The sequence below is a fragment of the Oratosquilla oratoria genome, chromosome 11 (genome assembly GCF_046742065.1).
Source record: "Oratosquilla oratoria isolate Oo_2021 chromosome 11, ASM4674206v1, whole genome shotgun sequence".
In the NCBI taxonomy this organism is placed as follows: Eukaryota; Metazoa; Arthropoda; class Malacostraca; order Stomatopoda; family Squillidae; genus Oratosquilla; species Oratosquilla oratoria.
In genome coordinates this window covers 20,020,083-20,038,171 of record NC_134787.1, presented here as the reverse complement: position 1 = coordinate 20,038,171, position 18,089 = coordinate 20,020,083, and the positions used below count along the sequence as shown (strand labels likewise).

Sequence of the window (18,089 nt, the reverse complement as noted above, 5' to 3'; positions counted from 1 at the left end):
TGATTAGAGTTCCCGGCCGTCATTACGGCGGTCCGGGTTCGAATCCCGCCCAGAGCTGAAATAATTTCAGTATCGCTACGCTACGTGTTGTTACTCCAACTCTCGTGGGCGGGAAGTTTGGTGTGTGTGTGTGTGTGTGTGTGTGTGTGTGTGTGTGTGTGTGTGTGTGTGTGTGTGTGTGTGTGTGTGTGTGTGTGTGTGTGTGTGTGTGTGTGTGTGTGTGTGTGTGTGTGTGTGTGAGGTCACAGGATTACCTATAGATCGGTCATTATGATCTCTGAGCTCTCTTCCGGGAGGAAAAGCTGTCATCACAAGTCCAACACGTGATCCAAGACCATGGTGAATCACACACACACACACACACACACACACACACACACACACACGCACACGAACGTGCGCACCCACACTGGAAGCCATGAACCAAAAAGTAGACACATGGCTGCCATTTTCGTAAAAGATGAGGACAATTTTAGAAAACAAATAACAACAATTCGTTTCCGCCTTTTTACATTTAGCATCCAAATTAAGACGACGTCTCCTTTGTTACCCGGAGAGAGAGAGAGAGAGAGAGAGATTGAAAGAGAAGTAAAGAAAGGGAGGGGGAGCGAGAGGGAGAGAGGGAAAGAAAGAGGGAGTGGAAAAGAGTGGAAGAGAGAGACGTAGAGTGAGAGAGGTAGAGAGAGGAAGGGAGAGCTAGATAAATAGAAATCTAGGGAAAGCTAACCATGCTAAACAAAGAAGAACGCCTATTCCCAGTTTAGTGTACGTGTGTGTGTGTGTGTGTGTGTGTGTGTGTGTGTGTGTGTGTGTGTGTGTGTGTGTGTGTGTGTGTGTGTGTGTGTGTGTGTGTGTGTGAGAGAGAGAGAGAGATTCACCATGGTCTTGGATCACGTGCTGGACTCGTGATCGACAGCTATTTCCCCTACGAAAGAGAGCTCAGAACTCTCATATGACCGACCTATGGGTAATGCTGTGACCTCACATGCACACACACACACACCCAACTCCCCGCCCACGAGAGTTGGAGTAACAACTCGCAGCGCAGCGTTACTAAAATTATTCCAGCCCTGGGCGGGATTTGAACCCGGACCGCGGTAGTGGGGGCCAGGAACTCTATTACTGCGCCATCGTGTGTGCGTGTGTGTGTGCTGTAGCCTTTGAAAAGCAACTTGAAAAGTACGTCATCGGGTTGACAGGGGTTATAACCGGCTGTACAAAAACCGCGTAAACTGGGTAAATCGGAGGACCGCGTAAAGTTAGGGAACTGCGTAGAGCGAGGGAACCTCGTAAAGCGGGGGAACCGCGTAAAGCGGGGGAACCGCGTAAACTGAGGGAACCGCGTAAACCGAGGGAACCGCGTAAACTGAGGGAACCAAGTACAGCAAGGGAATCACGTAAACTGGGGGAACCGCGTAAAGCTAGGAATGGGTAGATCTATATAGGGGATGGGAAAGAGTGTGGGGAACGGAAGAAGCTGTGTATGGTGGATATGGGAGAGGCTGTGTGGGAGATGAAACGGGCTGTGTGGAGGGGATAGGATATGCTGTGTGAAGGGATAGGAGAGGCTGTGAGGGGAGATGGGAGGACCTGTGGGGGGAATGGGAGGACCTGTGGGGGGAGTGGGGGGACCTGTGGGGGGAACTGGGAGGACCTGTGGGGGAGATGGGAGGACCTGTGGGGGGAATGGGAGGACCTGTGGGGGAGATGGGAGGACCTGTGGGTGGAACTGGGAGGCTGTGTAGGGAGACTAGGAGAAAACTATGGGAAAGACTGTGGGTGGGGGGAGGGGAACAGCGTGGGGGAATGGGAGAGGTTTCCTTGAGGAGGGGGAGAAAGAAACGAGGGAGAGGGGTGAGGGGAGGATGAGGGAGAGGGGAGGAAAATGAGGACACTCCCCCCCACACCCCTCCCCTGTCTGGCATCAGCCTTTTCATAAGGCTGCGCGACCGATAATCGGGCATAATGGTCAGTTCATCATGAAGAAAAAAACGACGGAAAACATATCGATAAGAAAGACGGTAATTAGCAGGGAGGGGAAAGGATGGGTGGAGAGGGGAGGAGAGGGGAAAAGAGGGAAGGGGAGAAGAGGGGAAGGGAGGGGAGAAGGGGGGAGGGGAGAAGGGGGGAGGGGAGAAGAGGGGAGGAGAGAAGAGAGGAAGGGAGGGGATAAGAGGGGAAGGAGGGGAAGAGAGGGGGAGGGGATAAGAAGGGAAGGGATGGGAGAAGAGGGGAGGGGAGAAGAGGGGAGGGGAGAAGAGGGGAGAAGAGGGGAGGGGAGAAGAGGAGAGAAGAGGGGAAATAAGGGGAAAGAAGGGGAGGGGAGAGGAGGGGAAGGGAAATGAGGGGAAAGGAGGGGGGAGAGGGGAAAGGTGGGGAGAGGGGAAAGGTGGGGAGAAGAGGGGAGGGGAGAGCGGAAATGAGGGGATAGGGGAAATGAGGGGAGGAGAGGGAAGGGGAGTGAGGAGTAGCCAAAGAAAGGAAAGGGTGGTGAAGGAAGACAGGGATGAAGGGGAGGGGACGGGGGGAGGTAGAGAGGGTAAGAAAGGGAAATTCAAAGAGGGGAAACACTGTCTGAGGCCGGAGTGAGAGGAAGAGGGAAACGGAAACAATAAGGAGGGAATGAAGAGACTGGAGGGTGGAGGGTGGGGAGTGGAGAGGAATGAGGTGGAAAGTGGAGGGCGCAGGAGGGATGGAGGAAGAAATTGGATAAGAAAGCAGGGGGAGGGAGGGGAGGAGGAATGAGTGAGATAGGGAAAGGAGGGGAGGAGGAATGAGTGGGATGGGGAGAGAGGGAAGGAGGAACGAGTGGAGGAATAAGTGGGAGGAGGAGGAATGTGTGGGAAGGTGGGAGGGAGGGTAGGAAGAATGAGTGGGATGAGGAAGGACGGGAGGAAGAATGAGTAAGAAATGGGAGGGAGGGGATGAGGAACGAGTGGGATGGGGTAGGGAGGGGAGGAGGAATGAATGGGAAGGGGAGGAGAAATGTGTGAGGTGGGGGAGGAGAAATGTGTGGGGGAGGGAGGGGAGGAATGAGTGGGAAGGAGTAGTGACGGGAGGAGGAATGAGTGGGAAGAGGGAGGGAGGGGAGGAACGAGTGGGGAATGGAAAGGGAAAGAGTGGGGAGGAAGAATGAGTGGGAAGGGGGGAGGAGAAATGAGTAGGAAGGGGAGGGGAGAGGAGGAAGAATGAGTGCCAAGGGGGAGGAAAGGTCAAAACTGGGGAGGGAAACAGAGGATAATCGGGGAGGAGGGGAGGAAAGGCTGAGTTTGGGGGGAGAGAGAGGGGAGTGGGGACATGAAAGAAGGGGGAGGGGAAAAGGGAGAAGGGAGTGGTGAGAAGGGAGAGGGGAGAAGGGGGAGAGGGAAGAAGGGAGGAAAGAGGAGGTATAAGGAATGGAGACAAGAATTAAGGTTCAACGTGTGTGTGTGTGTGTGTGTGTGTGTGTGTGTGTGTGTGTGTGTGTGTGTGTGTGTGTGTGTGTGTGTGTGTGTGTGTGTGTGTGTGTGTGTGTGTATGCGCGCGCGCGAAAACAATAACACTAAAAACAGCACTAACAACAATCAGGGGTGACCATGAACAGAAACAACAACAACAACAACAACTGGGAGGTGACCAAGAACAAGGACATGGAAGACAACACCACAAACAACAACAACAACAGCCTCATAGCTCAGATTCTAGATTTATTCGCTACAATAGCTATCCCGGTGCGGGCCCCACTATATTGCAACACCGCCAACGATGCAATAATTTTGCATAAGCTCTCAAAGCCAAATCACAATTTACTTCCTACAAAAGAGCTTCTCTATTATCGGATCTAAAATAAAAATGGTGATATTTTACGCACACAAAAACACACAAATGAGCGCGCACACACACACTCCATATACTTGTGTATTAATCAAATCAGTTTCGACCAAATTGGTTTCGTATTTTCCAGTCTGTATTAAAATCCACTCCTAACTAGCCATTGAGCATAAATATGGATACAAAAATATGTATGTATATATATACAGTACACGAATGTTGAATTTTTACATACGAATTGCCGAAATATTAACATGATAATTGTATTCGACCACTCGTTTTCTCTGATTAAATCGCAATGAGAGAGAATGGGTATAATTTTCCAATCGCGGATGACTTCAATTCTTTCCCTGCGAAACGCCTCGAGTTGCCATTTTCGTAAAAACTTGCCCAAATTCTGTTGTCTTGTTTACTAAATTAGCTCTCTGAGGAGAAACTGAATATATTGCAAAGAAGCAGATCTGCCAACAAGTAAATCATTTAGTTTTTATGTTTAGATTTTCTTGGAGAAAAAAAAAAAAAATAAATCTACCATGGAAAATGTTTGGGAATCCCCATTCCATCCTCGCACATGTTTCCTGAATCCCTGAATTTACTATTATGAAATCCAATCAGGTCCTGAAACACTTAGCCAGTGATTCATAACACTGAATACTCAGGGAACAACTACCGGACAAGATTCACAACCTATTAGTGTGTTTATTATTAAAAGGAATAGTGTTACGGGATTGGAAGAAGGCTAATGTGGCACAATCCACACAGAAGGTACCAAAAAGTCACTAAAACTGTGGTTCTTAACCTTTTTTGACTGAGACCTAAAATCCTATCAAGATCGACTATGAGTACCCTTACCTTCGTAAACACTTTTATCTAAATTATAAAATACTTGTGCTTGTAAAAACATCTATGTCTCAATGTTTTGTTTAACCTTAGATAATAATGACATAGGAATTCTACAATCAGGATTAATAATTTGATAATATTTTTAATAGGAATACTGGGAAAATAACAAGTCCGTAAATCCTTGGTGACCTTGGCGACCCTTGGTGACCTTGGCGACCCTTGGTGACCTTGGCGACCCTTGGTGACCTTGGCGACCCTTGGTGACCTTGGCGACCCACCTCTGGGTCGCGACCCAACGGTTGAGAACCATGGCACTAAGACAAATACCAATATCGCTGACCAATATGATAGCTAAAGTGTGACAAATAATCAATTGCGAAACACACAGACTCCTGCCGAAAATAACCGAAGCTTTTCACTACATCGATAGACAGAGTCTCATCCAACCCAGATCAGGATATGCAGCTAAAATGTCGCCTCCGTAATAAGCGTAGGATATAAAAAAATCATCAAGATCATAAAGAGTGTAAACAATTTGATTTATCTCCAGCCTAAAAAATAAACAATACGAAGAGACGACATACAGTGTCTGTCAATATTGAGACAGAAGAGGAAGGGAGTGGGCAAAAGTGACAGAAAAGATCTTTAGTTCTGGGACGGGAGGCCGTCACCAGATGATGTGAATAATTTGGAGACAGAAAAAATATAATTAAAATAAATAAATACACAAATGGACAAATGTTTTGAGAATATAACAAAACATTTTTCTGTGCGGTTGTGTCAAGTCCTGGAATAGACTTAAAGAAGATACACCCTAACCAGAAACCATGAGCAAATAAAAAATCTAGGTATCTAGATGGAGATGAGGGCCTATGAACATAGTTCCTGTGTATTAGGTAAATACCAAAAGATACACACACACACACACACACACACCTCGTGGCGCAGTGGTAGAGTTCCTGGCTACCACTACGGCGATCCTGGTTCGAATCCCGCACAGGGCTGAAATAATTTCAGTAAAGCTGCGCTGCGAGTCGTTACTCCAACTCTCGTGGGCGGGGAGTTGTGTGTGTGTGTGTGTGTGTGTGTGTGTGTGTGTGTGTGTGTGTGTGCGTGCGTGTAAGGTCACAGCATTACCAATAGATCGGTCATTAATGAGCTCTCTTCCGGGAGGGAAATAGCTGTTGATAACGAGTACAACACGTGATCTAAGACCATGGTGAGTCACACACAGACACACACAATATTTTTTTTAATGATATCTAACCTATTTTTCGATATCGCCATCACCGCTATCGGAACGATTTTCATCGGATTATTAATGACGAAATTTCCTCAATCATGCACGTTCGACCATACACACACACACACACACACACACACACACACACACACACACACACACACACAAAGCAATGTGGGTCATCAGCAGAATCCACTTAACTGGCACCGGAAATGTTAACCATGTAACCAGGCGCCCTCCCCCTCCCCCCGTCCCTACCGCTCCCCCCCCCCTCAGTCTCACCCCAAACCATCCCTGTCTGGCACTGTAATAAAGCGAGAGAGGCTAAGGATGATGTCACGAGGGAGGGGCTCTACCGACCCTCCCACCTTCCCACCCTCCCACCTTCCCAACCGCCCATTCAACCACCTCCATCCCTCCCTCCCTCTCTCCCTCCCACCTGACGTCAGAGGTGACGTCATGTCGCCAATATTTGCGAGGCTGGACGGAAGGGACGCGCGGGAGAAGGGGAAAGGGGAAAAGAGGGGAAGGGGGAGAGGGAGTGGGAAAGGGAGAAGGAAGAAAGGGAAATTGGGAAAAGAGGGAGAGGGCGAAAGGGGGAGTTGTGGAATGGGAGAAATGGTGAAATGGAAGTGGTGAAAGGGGAAAGGGTGAAAGGGGAAAGGGTGAAAGGGGAAAGGGTGAAAGGGGAAAGGGGTGAAAGGGGAAAGGGTGAAAGGGGAAAGGGGGAAAGGGGAAAGGGGGAAAGGGTGAAAGGGGTAAGGGGAAAGGGAGACAAGGTATAGGGGAAAAGGAGAGGAGAGGGGAAAGACGAATATATGGATAGGAGAAAATGGATTAAAGGGGAAAGGGGTTAAGGAGGAAAGGGGAAAAGAGGAAAATGAATAAGGGCAAAAGGGGCAAGGGGAATAGGAAAATGGACAGAGGAAAATGGGGAAAGAAAGACCGACAAGACAGAGGGGAGGGGAGGGGAGAGGGAGAGTGATGAGAAGAGGGGAATGAGATCGATATGAATAATGGCAAGGGGAACAATGTTGACACGAGAGAGGGGAAAAGTGAGGGAAATGGGTTATTTCAAACTTTGAGAACATAATCAAGAGATGTAATGTCTGCTCATACACACACACACACACACACACACACATAGAGAGAGAAACAAGCGAGAGATAGATAGACAGAGAGAGAGAGAGAGAGAGAGAGAGAGAGAGAGAGAGAGAGAGAGAGAGAGAGAGAGAGAGGAGAGAGAGAACAACAAACCACTATACATCCATATATATATATAAAAGAACCGTTCCAAAATTAAAACTTGAATATTAACAATGAATATTAACTTAACTAAAATGAAAATAATTAAAAAACGCGTCTATACAAAGACATAAAGGGACACAAGAATGACAACCTTTCCTCCACCACCACTAACCCTCCCGTCCCCTCCATCAAGACACGAAGAGAAACAGACCGAAGACCTCTTGGGTAAGTTTACAGACACAGACATAATAACCAGACACAGACACACCTTAACAGCTCGCGGTAGCCAATTACAAGGCACAATCAAACGACTCTTCGTCTACATTACAGTAATACTATAGTAATACGTCTACTACATAGTAATACTAAGGAAGAACATTGCGTTCCGGACATTAAACTGACACAGGGTTGAGTGGAATGGCCTGTGTAATCTCACGACGTGAATACGTCCATGACTAAGGAAGACAATTACGAGATCCAATCCAACGACTTCTCTGTTAACCAAACAGTAACACTAAAGAAACTGAAGTCATACGTTTACTTTACAGTATTACCGTAAAAAATATTATATATACCTGCGATATATATATATATATATATATATACATATATATATATACATATATATATATATATATATATACATACATATATACATATATATGACACGAGCAACCCATATGACACTGCTAGCTCATGTGTCAGGTTCATGTACACAGAACAGTACATCCAATCTGACGTCATCATTACGTCATAGTTTCTCACCTTCCATCAGTGACATCATTGCTGACCTCAGAGTCTTTACTTTACGGCGTCTCATTTGGTGCAAAGCTGATCGCCATTGCAATTTACGACATTGCAATTTACGACATTATAAGTTAAGATATTGGAAATTACGATATTGCAAATTATGACATTGCAAGTTATGATACTGCCAGTTACAACAACTTCCGTTCCATTTGATCAACTCTGGCTGTCGCCAGGTGATTTTATTCAGGAAAGAGAAATCCCCACTCCCTCCCTCCCTCCACAGTGGAGGGTTTGTCACAAAAACACAAATCATTGTCATACTCACTTTTTCTTTCACAGACCAAAAAGAAGCGTGGGATGTGGCTTCAACTTACCTGCAAACAGAAAAAGACAAGACAGTTAATTACTGAGCTAACATACCTTTCACATATTTACACAAAATTAATGTAGTTACGTAAAATTGTAAGCGTGTGTGTATGTGTACGTGTAAGTATATGTGTGTATGTATCTGTAGTTGCGTCTGCGTACATACGCGTGTCTGTATATACACTACACATGACATGTAATTACCTATGTAGGTCCTGTAGCAAGTTCTTAATAAACAACACTACCCACGGTTAATCACATTTGTGCCTCGCCTTGGGAGAAGAGTTTCCAGGACTCTTAACACACACTTTACTGACATGTAGCAGCCTATTTACCTTGGCCCGGCACTCCGGCTGGCACTACGGCTGGCACTGGCTGCCAAGCCAAGTCGTGAACTTACATCAAAGTTGTATCAAAGCAATAAACTTCCCAACATCCCTGAAGTCCGGTTGCAGAAGAACGACGAGAGAGAGGGGGAGAGTGAGTGAGTGAGTGAGAGAGAGAGGGGGGAGGGAGAGAGAAAGAGATAGAGAGGGAGAGAGAGAGAGAGAGAGAGGGGGAGAGAGAGGGGGAGAGAAAGGGAGAGAGAGAGAAAGGGGGAGAGAAAGGGAGAGAGAGAGAGAGAGAGAGAGAGAGAGAGAGAGAGAGAGAGAGAGAGAGAGAGAGAGAGAGAGAGAGAGAGATAGAGAGAGAGAGAGAGAGAACAAACTGCTATGACCACCAACAACTCCTCCTCCTCCTCCTCGACCTTCAGCCACCTCAACCTCGAGAATAGTAGATGTGCACGAGGACTTGTGTGCCACCAAGTCCGAGAGATCAAGTGCCACTTCCGAGGCACCACAGGAGGAGGAGGAAGGGGGCGTGGGCGGGGGTGGGAGTGGGTGACTTGCCGGAAGGACGGAGTGCCATTGTCGAGGCTCCGTATGGCACTAATGGCACCCGGCGATGAGTGACAGAAGAGTGCCATTGTCCGTGGCACTGGACGATGTAATAACGCTGCAAGGAAACGGTAAGGCAGAGTGCCAGAGTGCCTCAGGGAGTGGGGTGGGTGGGTAGTTTGGGGGGGAAGTTGGGGGTGGTGGAGAGCTTCTGCCGAAACCTATGAACGTGTCGAAGAGGAACCAGAAGCTTCCTGAGCAGACAGAGTGATATGAAGACTAAAACCAAGATGAAGACGGCGAAGAAGTGATCAAGTTTGAAGGCAAAAATGTAAAGAGAGAAAACGATGTGAAGAAAAAGACGAAAGCGAAATAAATGAAGACAACGGGAATGGGAAAAATGGTGGAGGTGGTGGTGGTGATGCTGGGAACGACGACAGTGATGGCGATGCTGAGGGAGATGATGATGGTGATGCTGATGAAGGTGGTGAATATGGTGGTAGTGATGATGATGATGATGATGATGATGGTGGTGGTAGTGATGGTGATGATGATGATGATGATGATGATGATGGTGGTGATGCTGAGGGAGATGATGGTGATGATGATAATGATGGTAGTGACGATGATGATGATGATGATGATGATGATGATAATGATGATGACGACGCTGAAGTCACAATTATAAATAAACATACGAAAAGGATGACAAAGACACGGACCTGTCCTATGGAAAGAAGACATAAAATGTTAACACACACAGCACAGCACATTGCACAAAACACCCCAGATAGAAGAACCCACCTGTTCAGAAGGCTGTCCTGACCGGGAGGGGGGCGAAAGGTCCATCTCCTCATTGTCCCGCCTCCACCTCCACCTCCGCCTCCGCCTCCTCCTCCAATCCCTCTCTGTACCATCCAACACCCCGGGACCGCCTCTTCCTCCTCCTCCTCCTTCTCCTCCACGCCTCCCTGTCTTCTCGTCGCGTCCTCCGTCGTAACTTGTGTTGGAGGAGCACCTCGACAAGTCCTCGAGGGTCACCCTCGCTCACTTCATACTTCCCTCGAACTCGCCTTCTCCAATTTCCAGAACGATTTTCAGTCTCGATTTTTTATTCCCATGTCGTTCCCAAGGCTATTGTCACTTCCAATTCTTCTTAGTCTTCTTCTTCCCTCTTCTCAATATTCCATTTCAACGGTCATTTGCATATTTCTCTCTCCTTTTTTCCTTTCCTTCCTTCCTCGCTCGCTTACTTCCATCGTCGGGTCTCGATTTTCATTATATCTTTTCCTTTCCCTTTCAGACTCCACTTCCACCTTTGTTTTTACCCCCTTTCCTCCACTCCTCTTCCACTTCTCCTCCACATACACAGTCACTCTACAGAGTTCCTATCACAGCTGGGCCTCCATCTAAGAGAGAAAAGTCTTCAGGTCATGTGTATCCTGAAGAAGGGGCGGTGACGTCATGTCGCCAATGACGTCATGTCAATGTCATGTCGTTAATGACGCCATGTCGTCGTCGCCCAATGAGGTCGTTTCGAATTTCGAAGAAAAAAAAGTTTGTGCTCATCGCGAAAATGTGTCTGCCAATAATTTTCTTTTTAATGCGTTTTTTTTTTTTTTGTATAATAGAGTTCAATCAGGGAAAATAGAGAGATTTTACGTACACTTTGCAAATAGATAATCAGATTCACCTCAAGATGGATGCAAACATATCACTCAGAGGTTCAAAGTCACAGACACGTCACCACCATTTCATTAACAAATTTCAGTCAACCATCAACAATATTTAGCCTAATCACATATTCATACATTTATCTTATCATTAATTGCTGATCGTGTGTGTGTGTGTGTGTGTGTGTGTGTGTGTGTGTGTGTGTGTGTGTGTGTGTGTGTGTGTGTGTGTGTGTGTGTTTGTGTATGCGCTCGCGCGTTTCACCATGGTATTGGATCACATGTTGGACTCGTGATCAACAACTACTGCCTTCTCGGATGAAAGCTTAGAGCTCATATATGTCCAATCTATGGGTAATACTGTGACCTTATACACATCCTCAACTCCTTGCCCACGAGAGTTGGAGTGCCGGCTCACAGTACAACGATGCTGAAATCATTTCAGCCCAAGGGGGGAATCGAACTCGGACTATTGGATTAGTAGTTGCGAACGGTACCACTGCGCCGTCTAGCAGTGTGTGTGCGTGTGTGTGTACGTATATGTGTGCATCCCTTCACGAGACCCCAGACATGACCCAGCAGGCACTACACCCGCCACCACCAGATACCCCGACCTAATAAAGGAAGCATCAACTGACGGCTGAGCGACCGTTACGACCGTTACGACCGTTAGAAGCGTTCGAAAGAATCGACGCGAGCGCGCTTGATGAGTCGTTGTCCCAATACAGCCAACAACTGCGAGACTTTTCCTCGGCGGCTGCCAACACTCCGCATTTGGTTGTCACGCGGTCTGATGGTCGTGGGAGCCTTTGACAACACCCTTCCGTGCTGGTTGGCCCTTTTTCTATGACCCTTGCGGCCGCCAAGCGATTTTATTCGCCTCCAAGGCGACCCACCCCATCCATTCGACCAGCTTAAGATCCCGGAGGAGACTACGCCAGGAGGCGCTGAGTAGCTCCGGCCGAAGCAGTCACCTTTGCCCTATTATGCGCTTTAGGGGCTGTTGGGGGTAAATAACTACAGTCACTGCTGGGAATCGGAGGGAAGTGCGGGATTCGAACCCACAACTAGGCTAATGCGAAACCAGCACGCTTCCGATGACGCCATCAGGGTCTCCGGCAAATAAGCAAATTGGTGGCAATAAATAAACAAATAATAAATAAACGAATAAATGCATAAATGAATAAACATGATGAAACAAGTTAACGAAAAGGAAATATGAAGTTTCTGAAGAAAATGGACGGAAATAGGAAATAGAGGAGGAAGAAGGAAATGAAAGAAGAGGACAATGCGGATGTTGTAGGGCGGAAAAGATGTAGAGGACAATGGTTGGCCTGAAGGAGAGGAGGGGACGGAACCAAGAGATAGCGAAGAGGAGGAGGAGGAGGAGGAGGAGGAGGAGGAGGAGGACGAGAAAGAGGACGAGGACGAGGAGGAAGAAGAGGAAGACGAGGAGCAGCAGCACGAGCAAAAGTAGTAAGAGCAGGAGAAGGACGTGCAGAAGGAGGAACTGGAAAAGGAGGTGCAGGAGAAGGAGGAGCAGGAGCAAGAAGATGAAGAGCAAGAGGAGGAGGAGGAAGAGCAAGGAGGAGGAGGAAGAGCAAGGAGGAGGAGGAGGAAGAACAAGAAGAGGAGGAAGAACAAGAAGAGGAGGAAGAACAAGAACAAGAGGAGGAGGAAGGGAAGAGGAGAAAGAGCAAAAGGAGGAAGAACAAGAGGAGGAGCAACAAGAGGAGGAGCAAGAAGAGGAGAAGCAAGAGGAGGAGAAGGAGGAGCAAGAGGAGGAGGAGCAAGAGGAGGAGGAGGAGCAAGAGGAGGAGGAGGAGGAGGAGGAGGAGGAGGAGGAGGAGGAGGAGGAGAAGGAGGACGAGGAGGACGAAGTGAAGGAAAATGAGGTGGAGCAAGAGGAGGAAGAACAAGAGGAAGAACATGAGGTAGAGGAGGAGCAAGAGGAGGAGCAAGAGGAGGAGGAGGAGGAGGAGGAGGAGGAGGAGGAGGAGGAGGAGGAGCATGAGGACTGTCCTGACAGCCGCAACAGCCGCTGCCGCCGCCGGCGCGGCTGGTCTCGCTTCCGCACCTTCTCACCTTCACAGGCCATTTCCATTCAATTCCCTCCTGCTGCCTGCTGCTGCTGCCTACCGCTGCTCTCGAGGAACTCCCCGCCCCCCCTCCCTCCCTCCCTCCCACCCCCTAACCTCGACACCAACCCCCACGAGACTTCGGACTTCGGCAGCGCCGCCAGCTTCTGCCTCGGTCTTTCTTCTTCGCTCCGCAAGGAAAGAGAGAGATGAAACAAAGGGAAGAGAAGAAAAGGTAAAGAAAGAATAGGAGGGAGAGGAGGAGCAGGAGGAGGAGCAGGAGGAGGAGGGGGGAGCAGGAGGGAGACGAGGAGCAGGAGGAGGAGGAGGAGGAGGGGGAAGAGGAGATCGGGAAGAAATATATGAAGGACGAAAAGTACGAACTGGAAGACGAGTTGAAAGACGAGGAAAGGAAGGAAGAGGAAGACGGGGAGAGAAAGGATGAGGAAGGAAAATAAGGAAGATGAAGAGGAGGAGAAATAGGAGGAGGAGGTGAAAATGGAAGGAGGACGAGAAAGAGGAACTAGAGGAAGAAGAGGTAGAGGAAGAAGAGGTAGAAGAAGAGGAGGAGGAGGAGGTAGAGGAAGAAGAGGAGGAGGTAGAGGTAGGGGAAGAAGAGGAGGAGGTAGAGGTAGAGGAAGACGAAGACCCATAGGAAGAAACAAAATTATCCTTACAGTGCTTGGAACCCTGACCCCCCCATGCCTCCCCGAAGTCCCATTTTCCTTCATGTTAACGAATTCTCATCACATGCCCTGACCTTTGTTCCTTCCTTGGCCTTCACACTCAAATAAAGGTTCCATTCATTCGCGGCTGTGAGGGGAGGGGGGGGGAGGGAGAGAGAGAGAGAGAGAGAGAGAGAGAGAGAGAGAGAGAGAGAGAGAGAGAGAGAGAGAGAGAGAGAGAGAGAGAGAGAGGGGAGAGAGATAGAGAGGGGAGAGAGATAGAGAGGGGAGAGAGATAGAGAGGGGAGAGAGATAGGGAGAGAGAGGGGAGAGAGGGGAGAAAGGGAAAGAGAGGGGGAGAGGGGGGAGAGGGGGGAGAGAGGGAGAGAGGGGGGGAGAGAGATAAAGAGAGAGACTGACAACACCCAACCCCTCCCACCCCACCCACCTCCACCCTTCCTCCGGATCCATGCCAACGTCAGAGTCTCCTTCGGGTCACTGGATTTGAAGGATTTTTTTTTTTTTCTTCCTCCTCCTCCTCCTCCTCCTCATTCGAGTCTTGCCTCTTTTACCTGAAGGAGGCCTCAATCACACAACAACAACAATAATAATAATAATAATAATAATAATAATAATAATGATAATATAAACAATAGAAACAATGAAAAATAATACAAAGTAATAATAATAATTACAAAAATATAATAATAGTAAATCATGATAAATTACAATAAAAACAAATAATAAAAAACTAAAACAATAATAATAATATATAATGAATAGTAACAATAAATAATAATTATAATAATAATGGCTAACAATGATAATAAATAATCATAATATTAATAAATATCTTATTTGCTATAGAACCCTAAGCAGCCATTTCTTTTTTAATACTTGCTACAACCCTCCCCCCACCTGCCGTTAACGTCCTCCCCCACCCCCACCCCCTATTCTCACCTCCATCACCCTCACTCCCTAACCCTTCTTCCCCCCTCTTTCCCCCCTCCCCTCCCCCTCCTTTCATTTCACGCTTGTATAACCCAACATGACTTTTACACCTCTTTTTAACACCTCCATCTCCACCTCCCCACCCACCTCCACCTCTCCTACTTTCATTAACTCCTTATCCTCAACTCCTACCCTCCCCCTCCTCCCCTTTCCCTGCCCGTCCTAATTCTGAACACTCCTTCCAGCTCTTCACAAGCTTCCTTCTGGTTAATGTCTATCGATTTAATTCAATTTAGAATGTTACGATCCAACTAAGATGCTGTACCACACTTCTGGCCAGACGTCAGACGATTTTATTCAGATAGAGAGGGACGTCGACGTCACGGAGAAGGTTGAAACACTTCCCCGTTTCTCAGAGACTATCTCCGCTTTTCCTTTTTCCTCATCGACGTAGCCGCCGTCTGCCAAGTCCTGCCCCCAAGGTCGTTTGTTTGCGTTCGCTCGAACTCGGGTCATTGTGTCTTTCTCTTGGGGGTCGCTGGGCCCTCCCTGGCCTCGATTAAGGACTCTGGCCATGCCTCCAAGTACGACAACGGTAAGTTTTCATTTACAAGAACCCTACTATCCCATCCCCATCCCCCCCCCTCTCTCTCTCTCTCTCTTGGTTCCATCCCAAAAACCAAAATTCAGATCTCTCTTCTTTCTTCGCCTTTTTTCCGTTTTTTCTTTATTTTTTTTCCAGGGGGACCCTGATGGAGTTTGAATTTCGGATTCAGGCACTTCATCTGTTTTCCTTCACCGCTGCGGTTCCTGGACGCGACATCTGCGCCTCGACAGTAACGAGTGCCCGCCGTGCCAAAGAGTGCCACTTTCTTCTCAGACTGGCCCTCCTGCCCGTGCCAACTGTGTGCCATCTCTACCTGAAGGATTTTGACCTATTGTAAAAACCTCTACACACACACACACACACACACACACACACACACACACACACACACACACGTTTTTGCATACACAGCTTTCTCTTATAAATTATGGTTATGCGTTATACATGTTTACAAATACTCGTTTCTTTTCCCATTCCTTCACCTGTGGGTAACTAAGTAACATAATGGAGAAAGCGATCGGCTGGTGTCCATAAGTTCCCCAGTTCGAATCCCTTTGAGAGAGGGAGGGAGACAGAGGAAGAGAGATAAATACATAGAGAAAGAGAGAGACAGAGGGGGGGAAGAATGACAATGAGACACACACAGAGATACTGACAATGGGACAGAATCAGATATACACAGACTCGCAGACAGGCAGACAGACATCAAATCTTCCGTCGCATCTGGGACGGCCATAAATGCTTCACGACTTTTGTCACTTCCTCCTCCTCCTCCTCCTCCTCCTCCTCCTCCTCCGGGAGGGAATCGATGAGGAGCCCTTTGCATGGTGTTCTCTCCTTGTCCTTTAACACACTGATCTCCGCCGACTCTCCAAAAGGTTCTCCGCCGACCGCATGTCTAAAGGTCTCCTCGCTTCGGCTCCTCAGTCCCTCGCCATTTTTTCTTTATTTTACTCTTCTTCCAAGAAACGCGCCCACTCCTCTGCAAAATTGTGTCTATTTTTCTTTCAACATATCTCTCCCCTCACCCCCTCTCTCTTTCTGTGTGTGTGTGTGTGTGTGCATGATATATGTGTGCATGAGTGTGTTCATACTAGCGCGCGTGTATATATTATATTATATTATATATATATATATATATATATATATATATATATATATATATATATATATATATATATATATATATATATATATGCGCAGGGTTTTCACATCACCGTGAAACAAAATACGCAAAGTTACCACAGGCGAACATACATTTGAAGACAGTAAGTAGTTTCGTATATTTACATCGTCAGACGAATTACGGAGACATGCAATTCAACTGACGATGTAGTTATATGGAAGTATTTACTGTCTGTGGTAACTTTGCATACACACACCACACAACCATTACATATATATATATATATATATATATTATATATATATATATATATATATATATATATATTATATATATATATATATATATATATATATATATAAGCGAAAGTACTGATGAAGCAAGAAGAGAAGTGTGGCAAGACGAAAAGGTGTTCCTCAAGTCCTCGGTAACTGGTCCTTAGTGGGCGGTAAGGCCGGGTACGGCGGGAAGGATCCGGCGGGCGGTAAGGCCCGGGAGGGTGGTATGAAAAAGAGAGAGAGAGAGAGAGAGAGAGAGAGAGAGAGAGAGAGAGAGAGAGAGAGAGAGAGAGAGAGAGAGAGAGAGAGAGAGAGAGAGAGAGAGAGAGAGAGAGAGAGAGAGAGAGAGAGAGAGAGAGTGGGGGGGAAAGAGAAGAGGAGAGAAAAGGGAGGAGAGAAGAGAGAGAAAAAAAAAAAAAAAAAAAAAAAAAAAAGCGCCGAAGGTCCCCTACGATTAAATCGGTCACGGGCAATACGCCTGGGACAGTGCCTAGGGTTTCCTACGAAAAGGAAATTGCAACCGATCCCGACATGCAATTGCACTTAGGAGGGGCGTCGCGTCCCTGGGAAGCCCGCAGGAGCCTTCCGCATGTTGCAAAGCCCATTGCAAAGCGATGAGCTATTGCAAACCCTGCTGGAGTTTAACGTTGACATGTGACGTCACCAAAACGCTACCAAAGCGTGGAAATAACGTTCACAAACTAACGTTCGTAACCAGATAGTCTTGAACGTTGACACTTGGCGGTACCAAGGCGTGGAGATAACGTTCACAAACTAACGTTCGTATCCAGATAAATAGTCTTAAACGTTGTCAGAGGGACCAGACACAGTCAGCCATGCTTCTTCCTAAACCAGGGCTCTTATACTACCTATGCTTAAATACATGCTTTATGGATTGCTGTTGTTTACTGTTCTCTGCTAAGTCACCTCGGCCCTGAAAGGAATCGTCTGACATCGACCAAATCCATTGGCACCTCATTCAAGCTAAGGACAAACAGGTTTTTAAGCAGATTTAAGGAGTGGATGAAGGGGTGGATGAAGGGTCGATGTACCATCCCTTCAGGCTGGACATTCGCCCCCTTCGTCTGAACAGGATCACTTCCTTCTTCTTCCTCCTCTTCCTCCTTCCACTTCTCGTGAAAGTGATGATGCTAAAGGTGACAGTGGTGGTGGGGCGAAAATGGTGGTGATGGTGTTGAGGAAGACGAGGAGGAGGAGGAGGAAGACGAGGAGGAGGAGGAGGAGGAGGAGGAAGAGGAGGAGGAGGAGGAGGAGGGGATGGAGGACGAGAAGGGGGAAGCGGAAGGAGAGGCGAAAGAAAACCAGGAGAGAGGGAAGGAGGAGAAAGGAGGGGTTGAGGGGAATGGAGGGAAGGAAGAGGAACATGAGGAGAAAGAAGGGGAAGAAGAGGAGGAGAAGGCGGAGGAAGAGGTGGAGGAGGAAGCGAGGCAAGAAGGACGCGTCCTCCCTGCCGGCAAGTCGGGGATGGGGAACAATGCGAAGCGCATCAAGTGCCGCGATGACGTCACGTCGCACAAATGCCAGGATCGGCGGTGACGTCACCAGTGACGTC

At 47.6% G+C, this 18,089-nt stretch overlaps 1 protein-coding gene across 6 annotated transcripts in view; it reads right to left on the bottom strand.

Moving 5' to 3' along the window:
* The window catches only part of Evi5 (ecotropic viral integration site 5), a 466,869-nt gene that overhangs the window by 135,121 nt on the left and 313,659 nt on the right, over window positions 1-18,089 (bottom strand). The window contains exon 1 of one of the 6 annotated variants that reach the window (XM_076192394.1): window positions 9,943-10,508. The exons of the other annotated variants lie outside the window; for them this stretch is intronic. Within the exon in view, the coding sequence (XP_076048509.1) occupies window positions 9,943-10,055 (113 nt within the window). The 5' untranslated portion in view covers window positions 10,056-10,508. Of the gene's footprint in view, window positions 1-9,942; window positions 10,509-18,089 lie in introns of those variants that run through there. 6 annotated transcript variants of the gene reach the window in all.